Raw genomic sequence first — 22720 nt, forward strand, 5'->3', positions numbered from 1 at the left:
TTCTTGAAAATATGTAGCAGCCCCACTGACTCTCGACCCTAGCCTAGACCATCACCAAAGGATGCATTCATGTTGATAGAGAACCTCAAGTACATGTATCAGGAATACGCAGGATACCTAAAATAATTAAAACCTGTTACCCACCCATTTGTCTCATCAAACACCTTCTGCTCTACTTTGTGACGGCGTGCGCAGGTCCTACATTAGCACCAGAGAACTCACAGCTTTGTGTCAAGATGGTTAGGAGATGGAAGTCGTGAATGAGACCACTCAAACCATCTCAGTCGGGACACTTATAAGTGTCAGTAAGGAGACTGATGCAAAATCAAGCCTTGTCCCAAAATGCAGACTTGCTGAGCTCTGGAAAGGATACCAGTTGGGATTTATTTTTTGCTCTAGAATCCAACATCTGCAGTTTCTTGATCTCCATTTTAATTTGTCGTTGGACTTTTCTAAACGCCCGGACTAGTCTCGCTCTGTCCGCGGGTGGAATTCAGCAGCGGGGGTCAGACCTCCCGAGTCGAGCCACCGCCGTGGCCTGTTGCTCTGCCGCCACTAGGGCGGCGCTGCTGGCTGTGCGCCGCCTCCTCCCGCCCATCGGCGCTGCTGGCTGTGCGCCGCCTCCTCCCGCCCATCGGCGCTGCTGGCTGTGCGCCGCCTCCTCCCGCCCATCGGCGCCTCTCGGCTCCCGTCGGGCGGCGAGTTGTTGGCGCGCGCTCGGCGGCGCTAACCGACGGGCGGCCGAGTGGCGACCCCTCAGGGGCCGGGGGCGGCGGGGGCGGCGGCGGCTTGGCCGGTAAGGACTGCGTATCTCCCGGTGCACATCTGCGAGAGGAACGCAGGCTATACGTGCCACTCTGGGTTCCTGCTACGGTGCAGAGGCCATGGCCCCCGGTCTCTCTGCCCTCCTGTCTGATGCATTTACTCGTAGAACTCGCGGTTCAAATGTCACTGGAGAACCGTGGTGTCGGAGGTGTTGTTTGGTCTCATCTCCTGGCCCGCTAACTGCTAGGGCATCGCAAAAGTGACAAGGAACTTTATTGGCTATGTTTTACTTTAGAATACTGACAATTGGTTTATTTGCGTCCCGTGTGCTGAGGTACAGTGGAAAGCTTGTTTTGCATGCAATCCAGACACGTCATTTGATCCTTAGCTAGATTGAGGAGGTGTGAAAGGAAATCGTACAGTAGTTAGGCAAAATGCAAAGTCGATGAGGTAGATTAGGAGATCGAGCAAGAAGCGATCAGTTATCAGTGGGATAGAAGCTGCCCTTGAGTGTGGTGGTAGATGCTGTCAAATACTGTCTTCGCCAGTTCTGCCCGACAGAAGTGGGGGGGGGGGTGGGGGAGAGAGAGAAAAGAAAATAACTGGGGTGAGAGAAAAACTAGGAACATTTTATCCATAAATATTAATCTTTATATATTTACATATGGCTGCAAATGCATGTTGAGCTTACGTTTTCCTCTTTAAAAAAGCTTCATAGTTTAAATCACCTAGTGTTACAAGTGTTTTTCACACGTAACACGTTTAATGCTGCTACCTTATTTGGACTAAAAAGTGGGACTGTATTACAATCTTCCATAATGCGAAGAAGTTCAAGTTGAGAAAGATAAAATTTGGTGTTGATTTGTTTATGTTTTTCACATAAATTCAGTGAGTGAATTTTTTCCATATCTCCCAAGTTTTGGGTAATGATTTGTGAAGGGTGAAGTAATCTAAATGGCTGTACAGTTTGAGTTTTAGGCAGGTGTACAATTTATTTTTTTCAGATCATTCAAGTGACCAGCTTTACGTATATTTTTGTTTTGGGATGTTTCAGGAAGATTATCTTTTGGTAGAGCTAAAGAAAAGGACATCCATAGAAAAGGAAGTTCAAATTAACTGCATTTATCATTTGGACCTGAATGAAATCAGTATATATTTAATTTATTTATTTATTCATTTACGGGACGTGGGTGTCACCAGCTAAGCCAGCATTTAATGCTCATCCTTAGTTGCCTTTGAGAAGATGATGATGAGCAGCCTTCTTGAACCACTGCAGTCCCTGAGGTGTAGGTACACCTACAGTGCTGTTCAGGAGGAAATTCCATGAGTTTGACCCAACGACAATGAAGGATTGGTGATATGTTTCCAAGTCAGGATGGTGAGTGACTTGGAGGGAGATGTTCAAGTTTTTAATAATTAAGCAAAAGGAGTAATGACTATTTAAAAATATTTGTTATTTTGTCATTAAGTGAACTGTGAAGTGAAATACTGTATATTTCCATTTACACAGAAATGGAGCGACCACGTGTCCGGCTGTGGGCAAAATATGAAACCTTTGTTGTCGGCATCTTGCAGGTCCCACCTCCATCAAAATTCAGCATGCACTATCTTCGAAAGATGGCAACGTACGTTCGAACAAAGGGAGGAGAAGGTGGTTATCCGAGGCTTTCCTGGCCTATGTGGAGGCATATTGCCTGTGGAAAGTTGCAGCTAGCTGAAAATTTGGCATGGCTGTATTTTGAAACATTTGACATTCTTCTTGAGAAAACTGCAGAGGAGAGGTTACAGTGGGCTGAAGAGGTATCCTGCTGCAGATCGGAAGAAGAAATTGACAAACTTAAAAACAAGGCATGAATTTCTTTTAAGAATTTGTAATTCTTTTTTGGTAGTGGAGAAATTATAGTCTATTATTTTAATCAATCATAGAACTCCCCTCTGCTCTACCACAGACCTTGTTCATGAATATTTAGTCATAATATGTATGACCGGCACAATAATTGTGGATTGCAGTAACAGGCTGCTTGAGTGATACCTTAAAGTTTGCATAGTTTTATTTACTGTTTTTAGAGGTAAATTAAAGTTATAGTTTTCGGTGTTCAATAATGTCTACCATTTAGCTGGGATTCTTCAACAAAGATTATTGCCTTATGAACTTATCAGGATATATATGTTATATGTAGAATTATGAGGCAGCTTTTGAAATCCCCGTTTTTGCAGAATAGTAAAAGTGACACAACACTTAATAGTTTTGACTCCTACTAACGTGGAGAATAATCTCGTTGAAATCCTAGTCACCTATATTCATCACTGGCTATGGAAATGTTCGGTACAGGTTCTTCTTGGTGGCGTACGGAAATGAATCTACTATTTCCTGAAAATGCATTTATAGTTAACTGATGGAGAAGACATGCAAAGGCTTCAGTTTTACCAATTCTATATCTGTAGCTAAAGAACCAGGCTTGTTAGATGAGTCATAATGGAGCAAGTTTGCAAATTACTTCACTGACATGGTTTTAGAAAGATTATTTGCAATATATCCAGTTTATAGTGTAATTGGCATTCATGGTTGTGTTCCTTCAGTCTTTTGTGCTCGTCCATTTCAGAGGCTCAGAAATTTCTGACAGATTATCTGACTTGGCACATTCTGGGAATGTCTTTATTTAAAGCTGCCTCCATATACTACCTGATACCTTAGAAAAACATTGATTAGTGCAGATGCATTTTGATTAGTTTATACTTTCCATTAATGATTGTGATTGTAAAAATACACTTTAGTAGTTGTCCCATGCAAATTGGTACTCGTATTGTAGTGTATTTCAAAGAATGCTCATTAGAAAAAGTATGAAAGCTGGTAAGGGTTTGAACTAGGATGCTCTTTCTACTTTTGGAGTTACTACGTTAGGAGGACCAAGTGAAGGCAAAGTGCGCAGGCATAGAAAGCTAAGGAATATAACATTATATGAAAAATTAATAATTTGTTCATTTAGCTTGATAACCTGATTTTTTGAGAAGAGCAGGAAATAATATCAAGAACTTTGTTACATTTTGTTCTAATTTCCTATAATGGTTGAGAAGTTTTCAAAGCACAAAGCAGATAGTTTCACAGCATTAACTTTATACAAGGAAGATAATATTTCTGATATAAAAGGTAGTTAAGTATATTGGAATAATTTTACTGACACAATGAGTTTTGTAAAAGGCTGCAATGTCTTGTGTAACACAAAAATGTGATACAAAATGTACAATATTTTAATTGTGTAGTTTTAAAACACATAATTTTATTTTTTTGCACAGCTATCAGTGGATACACTGCAGTTCCTGCTGTTTCTTTATGTTCAACAGCTGAACAAAGTTTCTCTACGGACATCCTTGATTGGAGAGGAATGGCCAAGTCCCAGGTCACGATCTCCTGATCTGGATGTAAAATCTAATTCTCAGAGCAAGGTAGGCTTACCAATAAAATGCCTATACACCTACCAAATGAAAGAAAATGCAATTAACTTTATTATGTTGGATGTAAACTTCACCTCTGTATTGTGCATTGTTTACTTGCTTTTGAGCAGAAAATGTAACACAGTCGGCAAGAGACGATTCTTCATTTCCCCATTTCAGTAACAGTAATAGAAATACAGGAATTCCAAGCCAAAATTCAACTCCAATTATCGCCTGCTGATTGTTCTCTTCCAGCTTCCTTTCCAAAAAATAATTAAAGGCTCTACTGCTGAAATCTTCCATTAATTTTGAGTCCAAATAAATAGTTGTTTTTCAATGTCAATAGCTGCAATCAAAAATCAGGAGTCTTGGCATCTTATTTCATAGAAAAAGCTATTTACTTGGTAAATCTGTATTTAAGATTATATTAGTTTGCTGTTTGTTCAGGTAAAATATGAATTTTGATCAAACATGATGAGCCAATTTAAAATGTATTGCATTCTAAATCATCATCAAATAAACATTACTAATTTGTAGTTCTATTTCTAAATATATAAATTAAAATTTTCCAAAGCAGATTATATACCTAAAACTAGTAAAATGTATGACCCATTGAGAGTTTGCTATTGCCCTACTTTACAGAGAAATCCTTATTCAGCTCACTTTAGTCCTAGGTCTTTAATTATCCAGAATGATTTGTTGGTGATTGCCAATTTTCCCTGCAGTTAGTGTTTTTTTTTACCTTTTTGAAGTTCTATTTCCTTGGTTAGTCACTGCAATCTTTAGACACTCAAATTTTCTACTTGATTCCTGTTTATATGGTTAAACTTCTTTCCATCAACTCTAAAAGCAGTGCTTTTTTTTGTAATTTCTATCTAACCATCTATGTGAATCAGATCCCCATGATACTGCAATATTTAAAATAGCAGATTAGTAATTAAGATTCTGGACTAAAAATTCCATGATCAGAGTTCAAGTCCTACCATAGCAGCTGTAGAGCTTAATTATTTTAAAGTCCATTAAACTATGGCCATCAAACCACTGGTTTACATTAAAAAAACACAATTCATTGACAAATGCCTTTAGGAGAATAAATCTTTTGCTTTTGTTGTTCTGGTGTGACCAGGCTCTTACTACATCATGAAATGGCTGAGGAAATAATCCATTTGTACGGTAACCATGGCCTGTCATCACATGGGCAGTTAGGAATGGACCATAACTGGTGGCTTTTTAAGCAATCCCCACAAAAATTGGGAGAAAGTCTTGATGCTCAAGTATGGATTTTGGTGTGTTGTTGTTGTAAAGAGCCAGCAAAGATACAATGGACTTTTTGCATTGTAATGCACTGCAGTGTAATGCACATGGTTTTCAGGACTCATAATAAACTATTTAAAAGGAATCAATAACACTGCATTTTATAAAGCTGGCAAGTGAAGTCTTATTAAGTATTTGTATAACCCTGTTATAGTACTTCCAATTGCTTGTCCTAAATTCTTATGAATGGTCTTCAAAACTTGCTTGTGTTGGAAGCTTTAAAGGAGTCTTCTGTGAATGATATCATGAATTTTCCATCTATTGTTATCAAACAACACTTGCTCATGTTATATTCTATGCTCCAATTGAATGTCCTTTTTAAATACACATGCTTATGTCTATACACTTCCATTTCCATTTGTGATTCCCTAAAGATTAACTTGCAGGTTGATATGGTGGTAAGGAAGGCAAACACACTGTTTCGAGAGGACAAGGAAATAAAATCAAGGGTGTAATGCTGAGTCTTTTTAAGGCATTGTTCAGACCATACTTGAAGAATTGTGAGCAGTTTTGGGCCCTTTATCTAACAAAAGATGTGCTTGCATTGGAGAAGAGTCCAGAGGAGGTTCACAAAAATGATCCTGGGAATGAAGGGTTAACATATGAGGAGCATTTGATGGCTCTGGGCCTGTACTCACTGGAGTTTATAAGAAAGAGGGTAATCTTAATAAAACCTATCGAATGTTGAAACTCTTAGATAGAGTGGACATGGAGCTGGTGTTTCCTATAGTGGGGGAGTCTAGGACCAGAAGGTACAACCTCAGAATACCAGGACGTCCCATTAGAACATATGAGAAATTTCTTCAGCCACTGGGTGGTGAACCTGTGAAACTCATGGCTATGGAGGCCAAACCATTGTGTATCTTTGAAGCAGAGATTGATAGGTTCTTGATTAACAAGGGCATTGAAGGTTACGGAGAGAAGGCAGGAGAATGGGGTTGAGAGGGATAATAGGTCAGCAGACTTGAGCCAAATGGCTTAATTCTGCTCCTATGTCTACTACCAACTTTTAAAGTTGGACTTGTCATGCAATTTGTTATCGTTAATGATTTACAGTGCTGTTATCATACTTCTCCAGATTTTTGACTGTAGAGAGCAGAAAAGGACATGGCAGCATACATTATGGTGGAATCCAATAGGGAAACAAAGCTATTTTAAAACATCCTTTGCTTTCTGTCAATTTTACAACCATCTATTCATTGGTACACAAAACAATGCAACTTAACTTTGCATAACAATGTCTTATGTAGCAAAATGTTTAAAAAAACTGCTAGTACTGAAATATTCATTCAAAGCCTTTTTTCTTGTTTTTGTGTAATCTAGAACATGGATGACCATAACCATTTAACATTTGTTCTGAGCCACTTGTCAGAGTTGTTGGAACTTCTGCTTGACCCTGAACAGCTTACCATTTCGGCCCACACAACCCATGACAGCATGATATCTGCGGAAGCAGTTAGAGCCTTGGACTTTCTCTTTGAAGGAAGCATTGGTCGGAATGAAGCAATATACCCTGTGCATGAACTGGCTCGTTGGCAACCAATCCTGGGTACAACTGGCTACTCCAAGCTTTCCAAGATGTTCCATTTCCATAAGCTGGAAGCCTGGCTGAGAAGTGTGCTTGGACCCAATCCATTTGGCACTGCCCTCTGTTTCCAAAAAGGAAAGAAATTAGCATGGGCACAGCAAGGTAATTTTTGAGGACTTGATCTTGATGTTTCATTTATTGCAATCTGTGACAAGATACTGTATATTTTTTCAAAAGTATTAAGATTACGTGGGCTGTTAGGTGCTAGTAGCAAGCAGAGGTTGTTTTTTGAAAAATGTATTCTTTTTTGAGCATTTCCCTAACCTACTAAAAAGGCTGATTCTGGTAATTATAACATAATTACAAGAATTAAGCTCAACTTTTTCTATTTGGAATATGAAAGCTGGAACCATTTACTGTCAATATAGTGTTGTGGGAAATTGTCTGAGGAAAAAAACTCCATAATTGCTTTCCAACTCTGACCGAAGGGGTGCTATTTAGTTTCTGTGCTGTTAGAAAATGCTGCTAATCAATTATAATTAAAAGTACATTGCTTGAGTGATAATTAATATCTAACTTCATGTAACCCTTACCCAACAGGCTGGTATATGTCTAGGGGAAAAAGGAGATCTAGCCACTCTCCAACCCACCTCCTGTACACGCAGGTGCTGTGAGAATCGAGTTTTATGCCTCGCGCCCGCCAACAGTATCAAACCCACAACAAATACCGTTATGAAATACACTTTAAAGAGTTTACTAAAATTAAAAAAATAGTAGGCAATACAATATATATATACACATACACACACAAGGAAAAAAACAAAAGGCGCCAACTTATCGAAGTTCAGTCTGTTTAGTGCACTCGTTGGAGCTCAATCAACGAACCAATCGACCCATCCGGCCGTCGCACCTGGGACCACCCCGGTGGTCTTACGAGCAGTCCAGCACACGTCCACCTTCCTCAGCGTCTTCCTCGGCCTCCTCAAAAAAACCCCGCGAAAACCCCTCCCCCAAGTTCCCAGCATCACAAGACACAATGACATTCCCCATTGATTAACAAATGAATACAATTACCATATCAGCCATTCTAAAGTGAAACAATGGCGAGAGAAACACTCATCCGACAAAGAAACATTCCTACTTGTAACAAACCAAAGAGGCCATTTTGAGTAACATACCCAGGACATTGTACATTCTCTCCCCACCAGCAAATGTCATGCCCTCATGGCATTACTAGAGGTCCCCAAAGCTTCTTGCAACACACAAAACCCAACCCAGGTGCAGAAAGCAGTGACATAACTACCCAGAGCAGTAGAAATCACACTCGGTTCTCCCGGTACCACATATGTCAACCGCTCCGGGGGGCGTCTAATCCTCTGAAATCTCCATACCCCTTCTGCCCCACTGGGCTCCCTCGTCACCTGCGAACCCACTGTCTCGGACACCCCAGGTCTACCTGACAGACCCGCACCCCCTTCCTCACAGGGGTCCTCCCTCACCTGAGATCTCTCCGGCTCACGCTCGGGTTCCACCCTCTCTCCCACCAATGTAGGCTGCCTCTCCATCTGACCCTCAAGACCTTCCCTCCTCTCACCCAATTCAGTATGGGAAGGGCCAGGAGCCTCCTCTCCTGGTACTGGAGCACCAGCGAATGGGAACAGGACCCACTCATCTGAGTCGTCCTCCTCTGAATCGGTAGCCATTCCCGGGTGAGGGACCCGTCCCCGCTCTTCAGCAGCGGGCTCTTCCTGTTCTCCGCGCCCTCGCAGAGTCCTTGTACTGGGCTTAACCTCCCACTCGGGCTCCTTATCCACCTGCACTGCTTGACCCAGTGGCAGCAGGTGATTCCTATGGAGTACCTTGATAGGCCCTTTTCCATCCTCAGGTTTCACCCGGTAAACGGGCAGGTTCGGCATCTGGCTCTCTATTACATAGGGGCTGGCCGCCCATCGATCTGCCAACTTGTGCTTACCAGGGAGTCCCAAATTCCGTAAAAGGACCCGGTCGCCCGGTAATAATTGTACAAACTTCACCTTTCGATCATACCGTATCTTATTCTTCTGATGTTGTTTGGTAGCCGCCGCCTCGGCCAACTCGTACGCCCGCTGTAACTCCCTCTTCATGTTGGACACGTACTTTAGATGGGACTTCCCGGGAAATTCACCCACTCCACCTCCAAAACACACGTCAATGGGCAACCTCGCTTCCCGCCCGAACATCAGATAATAGGGTGAATACCCTGTAGCCTCATTGCGAGTACAATTGTAACAGTGAACCAATTGTCCAGTATGACGACTCCACCTGCTTTTCTGCCCAATCTCCAGCGTCCCGAGCATATCCAACAGGGTCCTGTTGAATCTCTCTGGCTGAGGGTCTCCCTGGATTTCTATCCAGGGGTAGTCCTGGATTTCTCAACCCCAAGCATAGTCAGTAATTCCTGGATAAGGCGGCTCTCAAAGTCCCGCCCCTGATCACTATGGATTCGCCTGGGAAGGCTGTAATCCACAAAATACTTCTCCCATAACACCTTCGCCACTGTCGTCGCCTTCTGATCCTTGGTGGGAAATGCCTGAGCATAGCGAGTGTAATGATCGGTGATGACTAATACATTCGCGGTGTTGCTGGTGTCAGGCTCAATCGACAGGAAATCCATACATACCAGGTCCAGAGGTCCCACACTCTGCAAGTGCGACAGTGGAGCCGCCAACGCTGGCAGGGTCTTCCTCTGGATGCAACGACGGCATCCCCTACAGTATTCTTCGACGTCCCCCCTCATCCAGGGCCAGTAGAACCGGTCTTTGAGTAATCCATATGTCTTTTCCACCCCCAAGTGTCCAGAATCATCATGTAAGGCCTGGAGTACAGTCTGGTGATACTCCTCCGGCAGGACCAGTTGCCAACAGCAGGGTTGGTCCGGAGGCGTCGTTACCCGGTACAAGATTTTGTTCTTTAACTTCAACCGAGACCACTCCTTCAACAACAGAGGCACGCATGGGTGTTTCGCCGGCTCAGCCAACGCCGCATCCCCCTTCTCGACCGCTCTCCACACTGTGCCAATGCCCGGGTCATTTTGCTGAGCAGTTGCCACTTCCCCCGGACTCAGTTCCGGCAACTGTTTAGTCCCCAGTGCGGTCAGGTCATAGTAAACTAGGGGTATGGCGTCGTCAAAAACCCCCAAATGGTCCACGGCTCGTTCCAGCCTCCCTCTTCCCTCGGCCCTCACAGTGATAGCAAACTGACACATCGCCTTCACTCCAGGGGCAGGGACATTCTCCCACTCCTCGTCCCCCGGCTCCCGACGAGACAATGCATCCGCATCGACATTCTTGCTTCCGGGTCGGTACCTCAGGCTGAAATCATATACCGACAAGGCTGCCAGCCACTGATGTCCGGTGGCATCCAGCTTCACCGAAGTCAAAATATAAGTGAGAGGATTGTTATCCGTTCTCACCTCAAACTTGGCTCCGTACAGGTAATCGCCTGGCTTGTCCACCACCGCCCACTTCAGCGCCAGGAACTCTAACTTGTGAGTGGGATAGTTTCTCTCCGATGGCGACAAGCTTCGGCTGACAAAGGCTTTGCCATGCTCCTGGTACAGAACAGCCCTGAGACCCTCTCGGCTGGCATCCGTGTGCAGCACATATGGCTTCTGGGGATCGGCAAAAGCCAACACCGGGGCCTGGGTCAGTGCCCTTTTCAAAGATCGGAACGCCTCTTCACATTGATCATCCCATCTCGAGCCAAAAGGTTCCGCCGGGTTCCAATATCCTCCAGCATCCTGCCTCTGGTTCCCCGTCCTCTTCTTCCCCACCGGGGGATAGCCACACAACAGCTGAGTTAACGGGTGACACACTTTGGCGTATCCTTTCACAAATCGCCGGTAATACCCACAGAACCCCAAAAATGAGCGCAGAGCACCCACTTTCTGGGGTCTCGGCCAGGTGGTCACGGCCTCTATCTTGGTTGGATCAGTAGCCACTCCCTCTCGTGAAATGATATGGCCAATGTAGTTAACCGACGACTTGCAGAACTGGCATTTGTCCAGGGAAAGCTTCAACCCTTCTTCATTAAGCCGGCCCAACACCTTCAACAGCCTCTCCTCATGTTCCTCCAAAGTCGATCCAAACACTATCAAATCGTCCAGGTACACCAGCACCTCCAACAGATTCATATCCCCCACAGTTCTCTCCATGAGCCTCTGGAAGGTGGCTGGGGCTCCGGATATGCCTTGGGGCATTCGTTCGAACTGAAAGAACCCCAGCGGGCAGATAAAAGCGGTCTTCTCTTTATCGGCCGCACTCATCGGGATCTGGTAATACCCACTTCTTAAATCCAGCACACTGAACCACTTCGCACTGCTCAGGCAGGCCAACGCATCCTCGACTCTTGGGACAGTATATTGATCAGGGACAGTTCGCCGATTCAACGTCCTGTAGTCAACACACATGCGCACTCGCCCATTCTTCTTCCGTGCCACCACTATTGGGGACGCCTAAGGACTTCGAGACTCAGCTATGATTCCAGCCTCCTTCAAACTTGCACAAGTGCTGTCGCACGTCCTCAACATCTGCCGGAGCTAGCCGCCGGGATCTCTCTCGGAACGGGGTGTCCTCCGTCACCCGGATGGTGTGGCGAGTGCTTTTGGAGCAGCCAACATCAAACTCGCCCCGAGAAAAAACAGCTTCCATCTTCAGCATCTTCTCCACTAGCCTGCGTTTCCACTCCGGCGACACTGGGGAATCCCCGAAGTTAAAGCGGTCAGCTCCCTTCGATGCTCCGATCCCTCCCCGTTAGGGGTCCGCACTGGTGCGCTGGACATTACCGTCACCGGGAACAGATGTGCCAGCGGCATTCCCCTCTTAAAGGTGATTTCTCTTGCCGTGGTGTTCCTGACACTTATAGCTATACGCCTCGCATGTACCACCCCTGGTCTCTGCACTTCGGGCCTCACCAGCACCCCTGCCGGAAATCGTGTCTCCCCTTCAAGATCGTCTGGGGCGTCTACTAACAGGGCTTCTCCCGTCAGCACTCCTGGGAATCTGGGGGTCCCCATCACTAGGGCTACCTCCCCGGGTCGGATCACCTTGGGCCTCGCCTGCGTACACCACACCGTCCCTCGTTTACACTCCGGGTCCAGCCCTTGGGAGGCAACCCCTTCTGCGAACACTGCTCGAAACACTGGATGCACCGAGAGGGTCTCCAGAAAGTCTTCCCCCCCCTTTCTCCTTACAAGCTCCCAGGAGCCGTCGCACAACTGGGGGGTTAGTCCCCACCAGGAGGGCAGCACCACCGGGTCAGGACACACCAACACCAACGTCTCAATAGCTTCTGACACTCCCACATCGCCCTCCAAGAACTCCAATCTCACCGATACGTACCCATCGTACGGGTAGTCACCCTCGCCCACACCCCAAATCTGCAGGGCGTTAAATGGGGTTACGGGCAAATGCTTTAGATATTGATTGTAGAAAGACCGGTACAATAAGGTCACCTGCGATCCCGTATCAAGAACAGCTTTTGCGTAAATTCCCTCTATCCATAGACCCACACTGGCACGGGGTCCTACCAGCCCATCCGGAAAAGAGGCGTGGGCACCCGGTGGTCTTCCGGCTGATCTCTGGGAACGTGTTCCTCCAGAGGCTCCAGTCCATTCCCTCACTGAGCCTCTCCTAAGTTTCCCCGACACCTCTCCCTTCTTAGTCGCAGGGGGGCTTGTCCTCTGTGGGACTCCTTGTCTCTCACAATCCCACCTAAAGTGACCCTCCTCTCCACAGCTATAGCACACCCTCAGCCTTCCACAGTCCCGCCTGAAATGCCCCTCTTTCCCACAGTTAAAGCACACACTGCCGGCCGCCCCTCCTCTCCCAGGACGGCTCCTGCTCCCAATCCACTGCACTGATCGCCCCTGAGAGTAGGTACCTCCCCTGTCCCTCCCCTCCCCGGGGGATTGTCATTCCTCCACTCAGCCACCACTTCCTGTATCGCTGAGGATTGCTCCCGTAGGCCCGTGCCCCTTTTCCGCCCCAACGCTCTCTCTTCCTCTCTAATCAGTTGCCCGAAGGATGGAGGGGGACCTTTCCTATAAGCCTGTCGGATAGTCCACGCCACCTTGTCCTCCTCCAGAGAGCCACTGAATAGCTGACTCATCCTCACGCTAGCCACGTCAGTCGCCTTCACTACCCCCCGACGCCGCAGCCCCGAGAGCATCCCCTCCATCCTAAATATGTACTCGGAGAGCTTTTCCCCTCTCCATTGTTCCAGGCGTTGAAACTCTGCTAAAAGCAGCCAGGGTTCCCCTGACAACCCAAACGCTCCCTCCAAAACTTCTAGGCATTCCTCCACTGAGGCCCCAGGCTTCTCAGCTTTCAACTCCCGGACGATTTTGGCTGCTAAACCCCTCAAACTTCCCACCAATCGCTGCCTCTTCTCCTCCTCTGAGCCTGGCCACTCCTCTAACATCAAAGACGTATGCTCGATCCAGGTCTCATAGTCCACCTCCCCATCCGGAGTAGGCTTGGCTCCGGAGAACACCCCCAGCTTCAGCCGTGGCCTCTCGGCCACCCCCACCAGGGAATTAAGTGCGGCTGCCAGCTCCGAGGCTTCCACCCTACCTGGGGAGCGGGGCTTAGTCACGACTCCCTCCTCCCACCTCCCTTTACTAGTGCCGGGCACCTCTTTGGGGTCCACCTCTAGCTCTAGCTCTTCCCCCGATGTCTCCTCAGCCTCATCCTTGTAGGAGTGGAGCCCCCACGGCCCCTCCTCCCCCGGTACACTGACCGTCGCCGGCAGTTCCACCGTCCTGACTTCAGCACTCGTACGAACCAACACCCAGCTAGACTCTACCTCTTTACCACACCGTCTAGCTACCAATTCTACCTGCCCAATACCCTTCACCGAACTTAGACCCCGCACTATCGCGTCTCCCGAAACTCGAAAATCCACTCCGCTCACTACGAATGCGTACTGTACTGGTACACCTTCAAACTGGCACCAACAAACAAACTTATCTCTGTCCATCTCCGCTCTGCTGCCTGCGCGACTCCACAGCCCCTGACAATCCAATCCGGGACGAGCACCCCACAAATGTAACCCTTACCCAACAGGCTGGTATATGTCTAGGGGAAAAAGGAGATCCAGCCACTCTCCAACCCACCTCCCGTACACGCAGGTGCTGTGAGAATCGAGTTTTATGCCTCGCACCCACCAACAGTATCAAACCCACAACAAATACCGTTATGAAATACACTTTAAAGAGTTTACTAAAATTAAAAGAGTAGTAGGCAATACAATATATATATACATATATACACAAGGAAAAAAACAAAAGGCGCCAACTTATCGAAGTTCAGTCTGTTTAGTGCACTCGTTGGAGCTCAATCAACGAACCAATCGACCCATCCGGCCGTCGCACCTGGGACCACCCCGGTGGTCTTACGAGCAGTCCAGCACACGTCCACCTTCCTCAGCGTCTTCCTCGGCCTCCTCAAAAAAAACCCGCGAAAACCCCTCCCCCAAGTTCCCAGCATCACAAGACACAATAACATTCCCCATTGATTAACAAATGAATACAATTACCATATCAGCCATTCTAAAGTGAAACAATGGCGAGAGAAACACTCATCCGACAAAGAAACATTCCTACTTGTAACAAACCAAAGAGGCCATTTTGAGTAACACACAGGACATTGAAAAGTACATTGCTTGAGTGATAATTAATATCTAACTTCATAATTGAATGTCCATGTTCCATCATTAGGAACCACAAGAATGATTAAGGTGCTCAAACATGTAATTGTTGGCTGTTCATCTTGTCAATTCTTTTCTGGTTTTAAAACAAGCATACCTGACTAATAGTCAGTAAAGCATGAGGTATTTAAATATGCAAGAAAATCTATTTTAATTTAGTCACATATTTTAAAATTTAAGTATAATGAATTTCTGAAAAAAACCTGTTGGCTTTCAGAGTTAAAAATACAAAAATACATTATTCCAGGTATTCTTTAGACACAATGTCGTAGGCATACAATTACCAGTTAATTTATTAATAATCTTTTCTCCATAATAAGACAACTTATATAGTGTCTTGCACAACTTCAGTGCAGTCCTAGGTTTTTTTTAGCCATTTAAATACTTCTGCAGTCTGATCACTTTGAAATATGGAAGTTATTTTGTGTACAGTAAACTCCTAAACAGCAATGTTATAATGACAGTTCAGTGATGTTGAGGATAGAATACTATCAAGTTCAAGAAACGGTCATGGATTTTGCTGATGACTGCAGTCTTTTACTTCATTCACAATTTTTCTGATAATTTTTCTCATATCATTTACATTCCAGCTAATTGATTATTGCATTAAATACTGTGTGCACTTCGAATAAGAGTCTTGTAATTTCTTGACATGTAATGGTATTATTCTCATTGTATTCCTCAATATCAATAATCTAAAGAGACCTAACTATTGTGTCCATGTTAACTGGTTACAAATATTCCTCAATATCAATAATCTAAAGAAACCTAACTATTGTGTCCATGTTAACTGGTTACAAAGCAGAAAAGTGACTAAGTGTTCAGCAAAGCAAGCTTCCTCAGGATCTTTTCACTACCTACAAGACCCAAGCCTGCATTGTAATAAACTATACAACAAATAATTTGCTGGAGGTAAGTCCTGATGCAGGATTTCCACAGAAAACAATTTATTTTCCTCTTCAGATGCTGTTCGATCAGCTGAGTTCCTCCAGCATATTGTTTGTTCTCTATTCTAGCATCTGAAGTCTCTTGTGTCTCCATTGTAGTGAACTGGGTCTGCCTCAGGATGTGTGCAGCTCCAAAAGTTTCAAAATGTGTTGGAGCCATGTCAGACAGAGCATTCTGATGCATCAGCACATCAAAAGTAATCGGAAGTTGTTTCTCCACCTCGCTCTTGGTTTGCTTCTTTTGTAGTTGATACATCTCAATTGCAGTACGCAGATGGATATCTGTATTTCTCTAGGTTGCTTCAGCAACACAATCAAACTATTCCCCTCACCCTGCCGAGTTTAGAAGGCTAGAATGTAGCTGAAAGTTAAAGCTGGAGTGTAGGAATATTTTTTTTCCTCCGCATGACAGGGCATCCAAATTTGGAAATAAATAGCTAGTCCTCAACTATCTTATTCAAGAAGGTATTGACCTTGCTCATATCCATCAACTACTTCAACCTGATGATCATTCTTGCTGAACAGCACTGACTGAGCACATTCAATAAAGTTCAAAGTAAATTTATTATCAAAGTACATATGCCACCATACACAACCCTGTGATTCATTTTCTTATCGGCAATTACATCAAGTAGAAGAAACACAATAGAATCAATGAAAGACGCCCCCCCCCCCCTCCCCAACAGGATGGACAAACAATCAATGTACAAAAGGTGACAAACTGTGCAAATACAAAAAGAAAAAAATTGAGAACATGAGATGGAGTTATTGAAAGTAAGTCAGTAGGTTGTGATAGCAGTTCAGTCCTGGGGTGAGTGAAGTTATCCCCTCTGGTTCAAGCACCTGATGGTTGAGGGGTAACTGTTCCTGAGCCTGGTGGTGCGTGTCTTGAAGCCCCCGTGGCAGCAGCGCGAGGAGAACATGGCTAGAGGACAGATGCTGCTTTCCTGTTTTCCTGTGACAGGGCTCTGTAAACAGTAGATGTGCTCAGTGGTAGGGAAGGCATAGTCCACATTTCTGGAACAATGTAGCATCATATTGGCGAATCATAATTCCTGAAAATGAGCTTAAATGAACTGGGTAATGTGGTAGCACAGTAGTTAATGTTGCTGTTTCACGGCCCCAGGGGCTGCAGTTTGCTTCTGATCTTCGATGCTGTTGGTGGAGTTTGCATGTTACCTCAAGGTTTGGTACAGTAGGTTGTACCCTACGGAACTTGATTCAATCTTGACAAGGTGCTGAAGTTCTATTCTCTAAGAGAATAATGAACACTATCCCCAGTGTTTCCCCCAATTTATTATAATATACCAAAGATCCTTGGAAAGGTTAATTAGTGGCAGAAAAATTAAAAGGGAGTTAGTAGGCATGATAGAAGAAGTTGCAGGAATATTGGAAATATGTATTTACTTGGCACTTGTACCATGTGCCTATGACAATAAACTTGGATTAATGATTTAATGGGATGATTAGTCTGCTTGGAGCCAGCATGGACCCAGTAAATAAATATTTATAAAGATGGTGTCTTTTTAGCAGAATTTCCGAATGTGTGAGTAGATAGATACTTTATTGGTTCCAAAGAAAATTACACGTGCATGGATATCCAAATATTAGAAGAGAAGTAAGAAAGAATAAAAAATAAGTTTCCTCGAACAGTCTAGCAGGAGGGGGCAAGGTCATTACTTCCCTGGCTATAGGTTGACCTATTGTACAGCCTAATGGCTCATGACCTCATATATGCTCTTTTTGGAATAGCGCAGAAGTCTTATTGGAAATAATCTTACAGCAAAGTATTGTTTGTAGTGGGCAATATCATCTTTATTTCTGTAGTTCTAGTGCTCATCAAATTAAATAGAATCAGTATTATGTTCATATTTCTGAAACATTTAAAACAGACATTCATTTGGCTATTCATTTAGTTGATTGGATTTATAACTTCGTTATTGTAGTTGAATTTGTAGTGTCATGGTATTAAAATAGGTTTGCTTTAGCTGTCTAATCACTAACTTGCGACATCCAGACATTTGGACTATCTATATGTAACAGCTGCTTTCCCTCTTTCTAAGTTGAAGGTACAACAAAGCGGGCGAGGATTTCATGCAATACTTACACAGCACCTAAAGGCCACAAGGTGGTGATAATGACACAAGTGTACAAACAGACCCTGGCGAAGAGTTCCGATCAGCTGGATGGAGCTCATGTTAAAATTCATCGCTGCAATGACTGCTTCATATATCTCTTATCTCCTTTAAGGTAAGTTTAGTGTTTCTGAAGTAAAAGTTTTGAAGAAGGACATTTTTGTACTCATTCCAATAAAAGACTGATTCATTCAGCAATTTCATTGGCTACATTAGTATATTTATATTACTTTATGCAATTGTAGTTTTTTGGTGTTATGGTTCAATGTCTGAATAAAAAGTTTTTTAAAAAAAGCAAATAGTCAATGAGGTAATTAGTCTTCAGTCAATGATAACTACTTTAGTGTAGGGATCTTTATACTTCATTTTACTGGAAAAGTCATTAGTACTGAGTTTAAATAGACAATCTGAAAACTCAGCAAATGTGCACAAAATTCATTTTTAATTAGTTGCCCTGCACAGAAAATTGATGCAATAACATGTTACATCATGGAGTCATAGAGCATGACAGCGCAGACACAGGCCCTATGGCCCATCTAGTCCATGCTATACTGTTATGCTGCTTGTTTCATTGACCCACATCTGGAGCATAGCCCTCCATACCCCTTCCACCCAAATTGTTGTAAACCTCTCACAATTTTGTATACCTCTGTAAAATCTCCTCTTACTCCTATGCTCTGGGAAAAGATTCTGTATTATTCAACTTTTCCCTGTAGCTCGGGTCCTCAAGTCCTGGCACCAGCGTGTGAATTTTGTCTGCACTCTTTCAATCTTATTAATATTTTTCCTGAAGGTAGATAACAAGAACTGTACATATCATGACATGGTAAAATTTAGTTTGAGCCTATTTTAATTCACCTCTACACTCCCACCTCACCCCAAATAGTGAGTTATTGCTGATAACTGATGGCAGCACGAATTGGGGTCTATACACAAAATCAGTTTGGACTGTGTTCAAGATAACAGCACCAGATATGGTCTTGAAGAAAGTAACTTGCTCATCCTCAGGATAGAAGCTAGTGTTTTGCAGTAAAGAATTTAGTTATTTTGTATATTCAGCAGAAAACCTAGATTGGAATGAGGTGAATAGTTATAAAGATTTGTAGTTTTATGTACATCATATGTATATTGGTTTCTCATTGCAGGTCTGTCAGTATTGAGAAATGCAGAAACACCACCTTTGTTCTTGGCCCTGTCCAAACAACCATCCACATCCATGGCTGTAATGATGTGAAAGTAATAGCTATCTGCCGCAGACTTTCAGTCTCATCGTCATCTTCGTGTACCTTCTACTGTCTCACAACTACCTGCCCTCTTATAATGTCTGGGAACTCGAGTTTAACATTTGCCCCATACCATACCTATTATCCTTTATTGGAGGATCACATGGCACGAACAGGGATAGCCACAATTCCCAATTATTGGAATAAGCCATTTTGTATTGGTGTGGACAACAATGAAATACCTGTCTATCAGCTATTACCTCCCAAGGCCTTCTATGTATTTGTGATTCCATTTGAAATGGAGGGAGACACCATGGAGATTCCTGGAGGACTGCCGCCGCCATATGAAAAGGCCATAAAACACAGAGAGCAGAAAATTCAGAACTGGCAGAAGACTGTTAAGGAAGCAGGACTTAGCAAGTTAGTACTTGTATACTGAAAACAGATTATTAGTTCCAGAATGGCATAGGTCTTCTCTGTTCCTTTTGAAAGTAGCAATTTGCTGAAAACTGCTTTATGTATATCAGTAGTACCCAAGTATGTTACTCTAAATGCAGTATTTTAGTCCTGGTAATGCTTGTCAGGACTGTTTGCAAAACCATAAAAATTACTAATATCATATCTTTAGGATATGTAACATGTTTGTTTTTAATAGTTTAGTACTCTGCTGAATTATTTTTACAAGGTTCTTTGTAACACCAGTGCTGAAATCAATTAACAATATAAAATGATAATGAACTGGAGTCTTGACACAAATGGAGTTCAGTAATTCATATCTCTGTAATTCTATACTCTAGGCTCTCTCACAGAAAGGTTGATTTCAGTTGTAATGTGGTCAGGTGCAACTGTCAGATTTAAATATAAAGTCTCAGATCATTGGTTCCTTTTCTGATTGTTATTAAGTGCATCTGAGAATGGAGAATAACCACTTGTAGGCAACGGGCATTTTTGAAAAGGTCCCTCATTCAGTGGTGATCGTTTCAGTAAAATTCTTCTGTTAAGAATTTCTATGTAATTATTGGAGGAGTTTAGCTTTCAACCACAATATATTTTGGCATCTTTCCATTTATTGCAGCTTTCCAAAAAAGATCATAATTGTTCATACTTTACTCATCCATATGATAAAGTATTTTTGTTCACACTGGCAAGTCCTTTGGAATTAAATCACCCCAGCACGTTTCTTAAAAAAATAGTTGATATTGTAGAATTATTTAGAGCTATTAAGTCATTTTGATCTTGGCTAAGCCTTCAACTAGCTTTATCCCTGATGTTATTCTCAGGTAATTTGCATGTTTTGTGCCAAATTGTCTGAAATACTGCCATTTAAATGCAAAGGTGCTCCATAACTTGATCACTAAATCATTCAGATTCTGAGTGTTGGCACAAAAGTATTGATTTATTTTTGCTCTGCAGTATAATGATAGTGAATACTGTGTCCTATTAAATTGATTTCTTTTTTTAATGGGAATTTCACTCCAGTATTTCAAGGAAAAGAAAAGATTTAAATTCAAGACCATTAGCAGGTTATATTCTATCAAGCATGGGTTAAATCCGTCAGGGTGGAACAGATTTCATTTTATTATTTTCCCAGTTGAAAAATTATAACATTATCAGATCTTCCTTAATATTTTCTCCTGTTTTCTAGAGAACATCGGAGGTTGTTTCAGAACCTGGTGGAGAAGAAATTCTGTGAATGGTTGGATCAAACTGGGCATCGCCAGCAGCTGGACAGTCTTATTCCCATACCTTCCCCAAAACAGACTACATCTTAGTTATTACTGGGCTCTGTGCTGAGGAAATAAGCCCACGGCCAGTATTTAATTAATGGGCTCATTTCCTCAGCACACATAGTTGTAGTGGGCACAATTCAGAAATGTGTGCTAATAACTGTATTTCAAATAGAACTAAGCTACAATTTTAAAACATTTCTAATTATATTTAAAGGTTTATTGTTTTGAGCATTAGTATGCTTGCACAAGTTCATAGAGGTTTTACTTTTTTATTCATGCTGTACTTTGTGCTTGGGTCTAATTGAAATTCACTTTACATTTGAGGAACTCTGAGAACATATCCTCTGGCTATGGACACAGATGTGGGAAAAATATTTAACATGACAACTTCAGTACTTTTATGTCTTTCTGAACCATTTCCCCTACCTACATAATCCACCTTTGCTAATTTTTTTGGAATTAATGTCTGGCTAGATTCTTGACACCATGTGCTCCAAGGGAAATTTTGAAAGCCTTTACTGTATTTCCTTAAGTTTAGGATATTATGATTATCAATTTGCCTTGAGTTTATTTTTTTTATATTAACAAAAAATAAGTGTCTCATATAATGTGTTTCTGCTGAAACTCTTTTTTTGGTCTGAGTGACTTGAATACACCCTTGATTCCACAGCAAACTGTTCTTGTCACATATCCTTGCCTATGATTGTTCACTTTTCTGCTGATTCACATATATTTTTAATTTTTAAAGCAATTGAGATCGTTTTAGCTTCAGTTTCTTTCTCTCATTAATTTACCTCTGTGCAATTCTCAGTCTTGTCAACAGTTACTTTTTCCATGTGCCTATGGCACACTTGAGCTTTGACAACACACTAGCAAACCAGTGGATTCTGTATGTTAAGACTCGGTGTATTCTTTACCTGACTTCTACATGTGCATATTGCCGTATAGTTGATGGCTGGCATTCAGATGTGGAAATTGTATCATTTCTATTGCTGGGGTTGAAATTTGGTCTTTTCAAGTTCCATTGATGCAGCAAACCACATTTTGAACTTTCTCTTCCAAATATTTTTTTTATTCAATTTGGAAGTCCAGGTTCTTCAACATTTACTTAAAGAACTATTTCCTGCACTTGCCTTTAAACTGGTATTGGTAATGTTTGATGACTGTCATTTTGTGAATATTTGGTCTGTACTGTAAATATTGAATAACATTCTGTAATGCAAACAAAACACTGTTTCAGTATTAATTGAAGTTAAAGATGAATGCTCAAATTATTTCAACAAAATACAAAATGTTAACTCTCAAATATGGAGTCGTACTCAGTTTTATCTACACAAAACACATCTGTGGGTTATTGGAATTGAATATTATGTAATCATCAGCATATACTTGGTCTTTCTGCCTTATGAGGGAGGGAATGTTATTGATGAACCAGGTGAAGATGGTTTGATCTAGGACACAGCTATGAGTAGTGCCTACAGTAACATCCTGGGACTGATATTAATATCTTCCCAAAACAACAGTATGACTTCAACCAGTGGAGAATTTTTGCCCTGACTTTTAGACATCAGTTTTATTAGGCCACATTCAACCCAATATTGCTTTGATATCAAGGATGTCACCTTCATCTTCCCTTTTAAATTCAGTTCTTGATTATATGAATGATCTTTATACTCATACCAAATTATATGGCAACAAAGCATGAAAAAAAGATTTGGATATTCAGATTTCATTAACAGTGGACTATATCTGACAGCAAACTCTTAAGAACACGGGCACAGTTAAAGGTGTAAATCTACATTGCAATCAGTGCTTCCTGCTCTGCTGTTGGGTATAATTCAAAGCCTTCTCTGACAAAATTGACAAGTTCAATATTTATTATATTTATAATGGCCCATAT

At 42.7% G+C, this 22720-nt stretch overlaps 1 protein-coding gene across 3 annotated transcripts; it reads left to right on the forward strand.

The window, feature by feature from the left end:
• The first annotated feature begins 667 nt into the window (after window positions 1-667).
• tbccd1 (TBCC domain containing 1) lies at window positions 668-22141 on the forward strand. 3 transcript variants are annotated; one of them, XM_059967009.1, is made up of 8 exons: window positions 693-796; window positions 1995-2143; window positions 2276-2613; window positions 4060-4209; window positions 6835-7201; window positions 17796-17982; window positions 19013-19510; window positions 20736-22141. In XM_059967009.1, exons 2-8 carry the CDS (start codon window positions 2125-2127, stop codon window positions 20860-20862), a joined length of 1686 nt encoding a protein of 561 aa, XP_059822992.1. In that variant the 5' UTR covers window positions 693-796; window positions 1995-2124; the 3' UTR covers window positions 20863-22141. The 3 variants fall into 3 exon arrangements, with proteins under 3 accessions (XP_059822993.1, XP_059822992.1, XP_059822994.1); XM_059967010.1 differs by lacking the exon at window positions 1995-2143 and having other exon boundaries at window positions 668-796; XM_059967011.1 differs by lacking the exons at window positions 693-796; window positions 1995-2143 and adding an exon at window positions 1081-1099.
• The last annotated feature ends 579 nt before the right edge of the window (window positions 22142-22720 follow it).

The sequence above is a fragment of the Hypanus sabinus genome, chromosome 4 (assembly GCF_030144855.1).
Source record: "Hypanus sabinus isolate sHypSab1 chromosome 4, sHypSab1.hap1, whole genome shotgun sequence".
Lineage (NCBI taxonomy): Eukaryota > Metazoa > Chordata > Chondrichthyes > Myliobatiformes > Dasyatidae > Hypanus > Hypanus sabinus.

Excerpts from the sequence above, each read along its gene's own strand:
- tbccd1 (XM_059967009.1), top strand. Across the intron at positions 4,210-6,834 it reads AATCTAATTCTCAGAGCAAG|AACATGGATGACCATAACCA; the intron begins GTAGGCTTACCA and ends TGTGTAATCTAG. Across the intron at positions 19,511-20,735 it reads AAGGAAGCAGGACTTAGCAA|AGAACATCGGAGGTTGTTTC; the intron begins GTTAGTACTTGT and ends CCTGTTTTCTAG.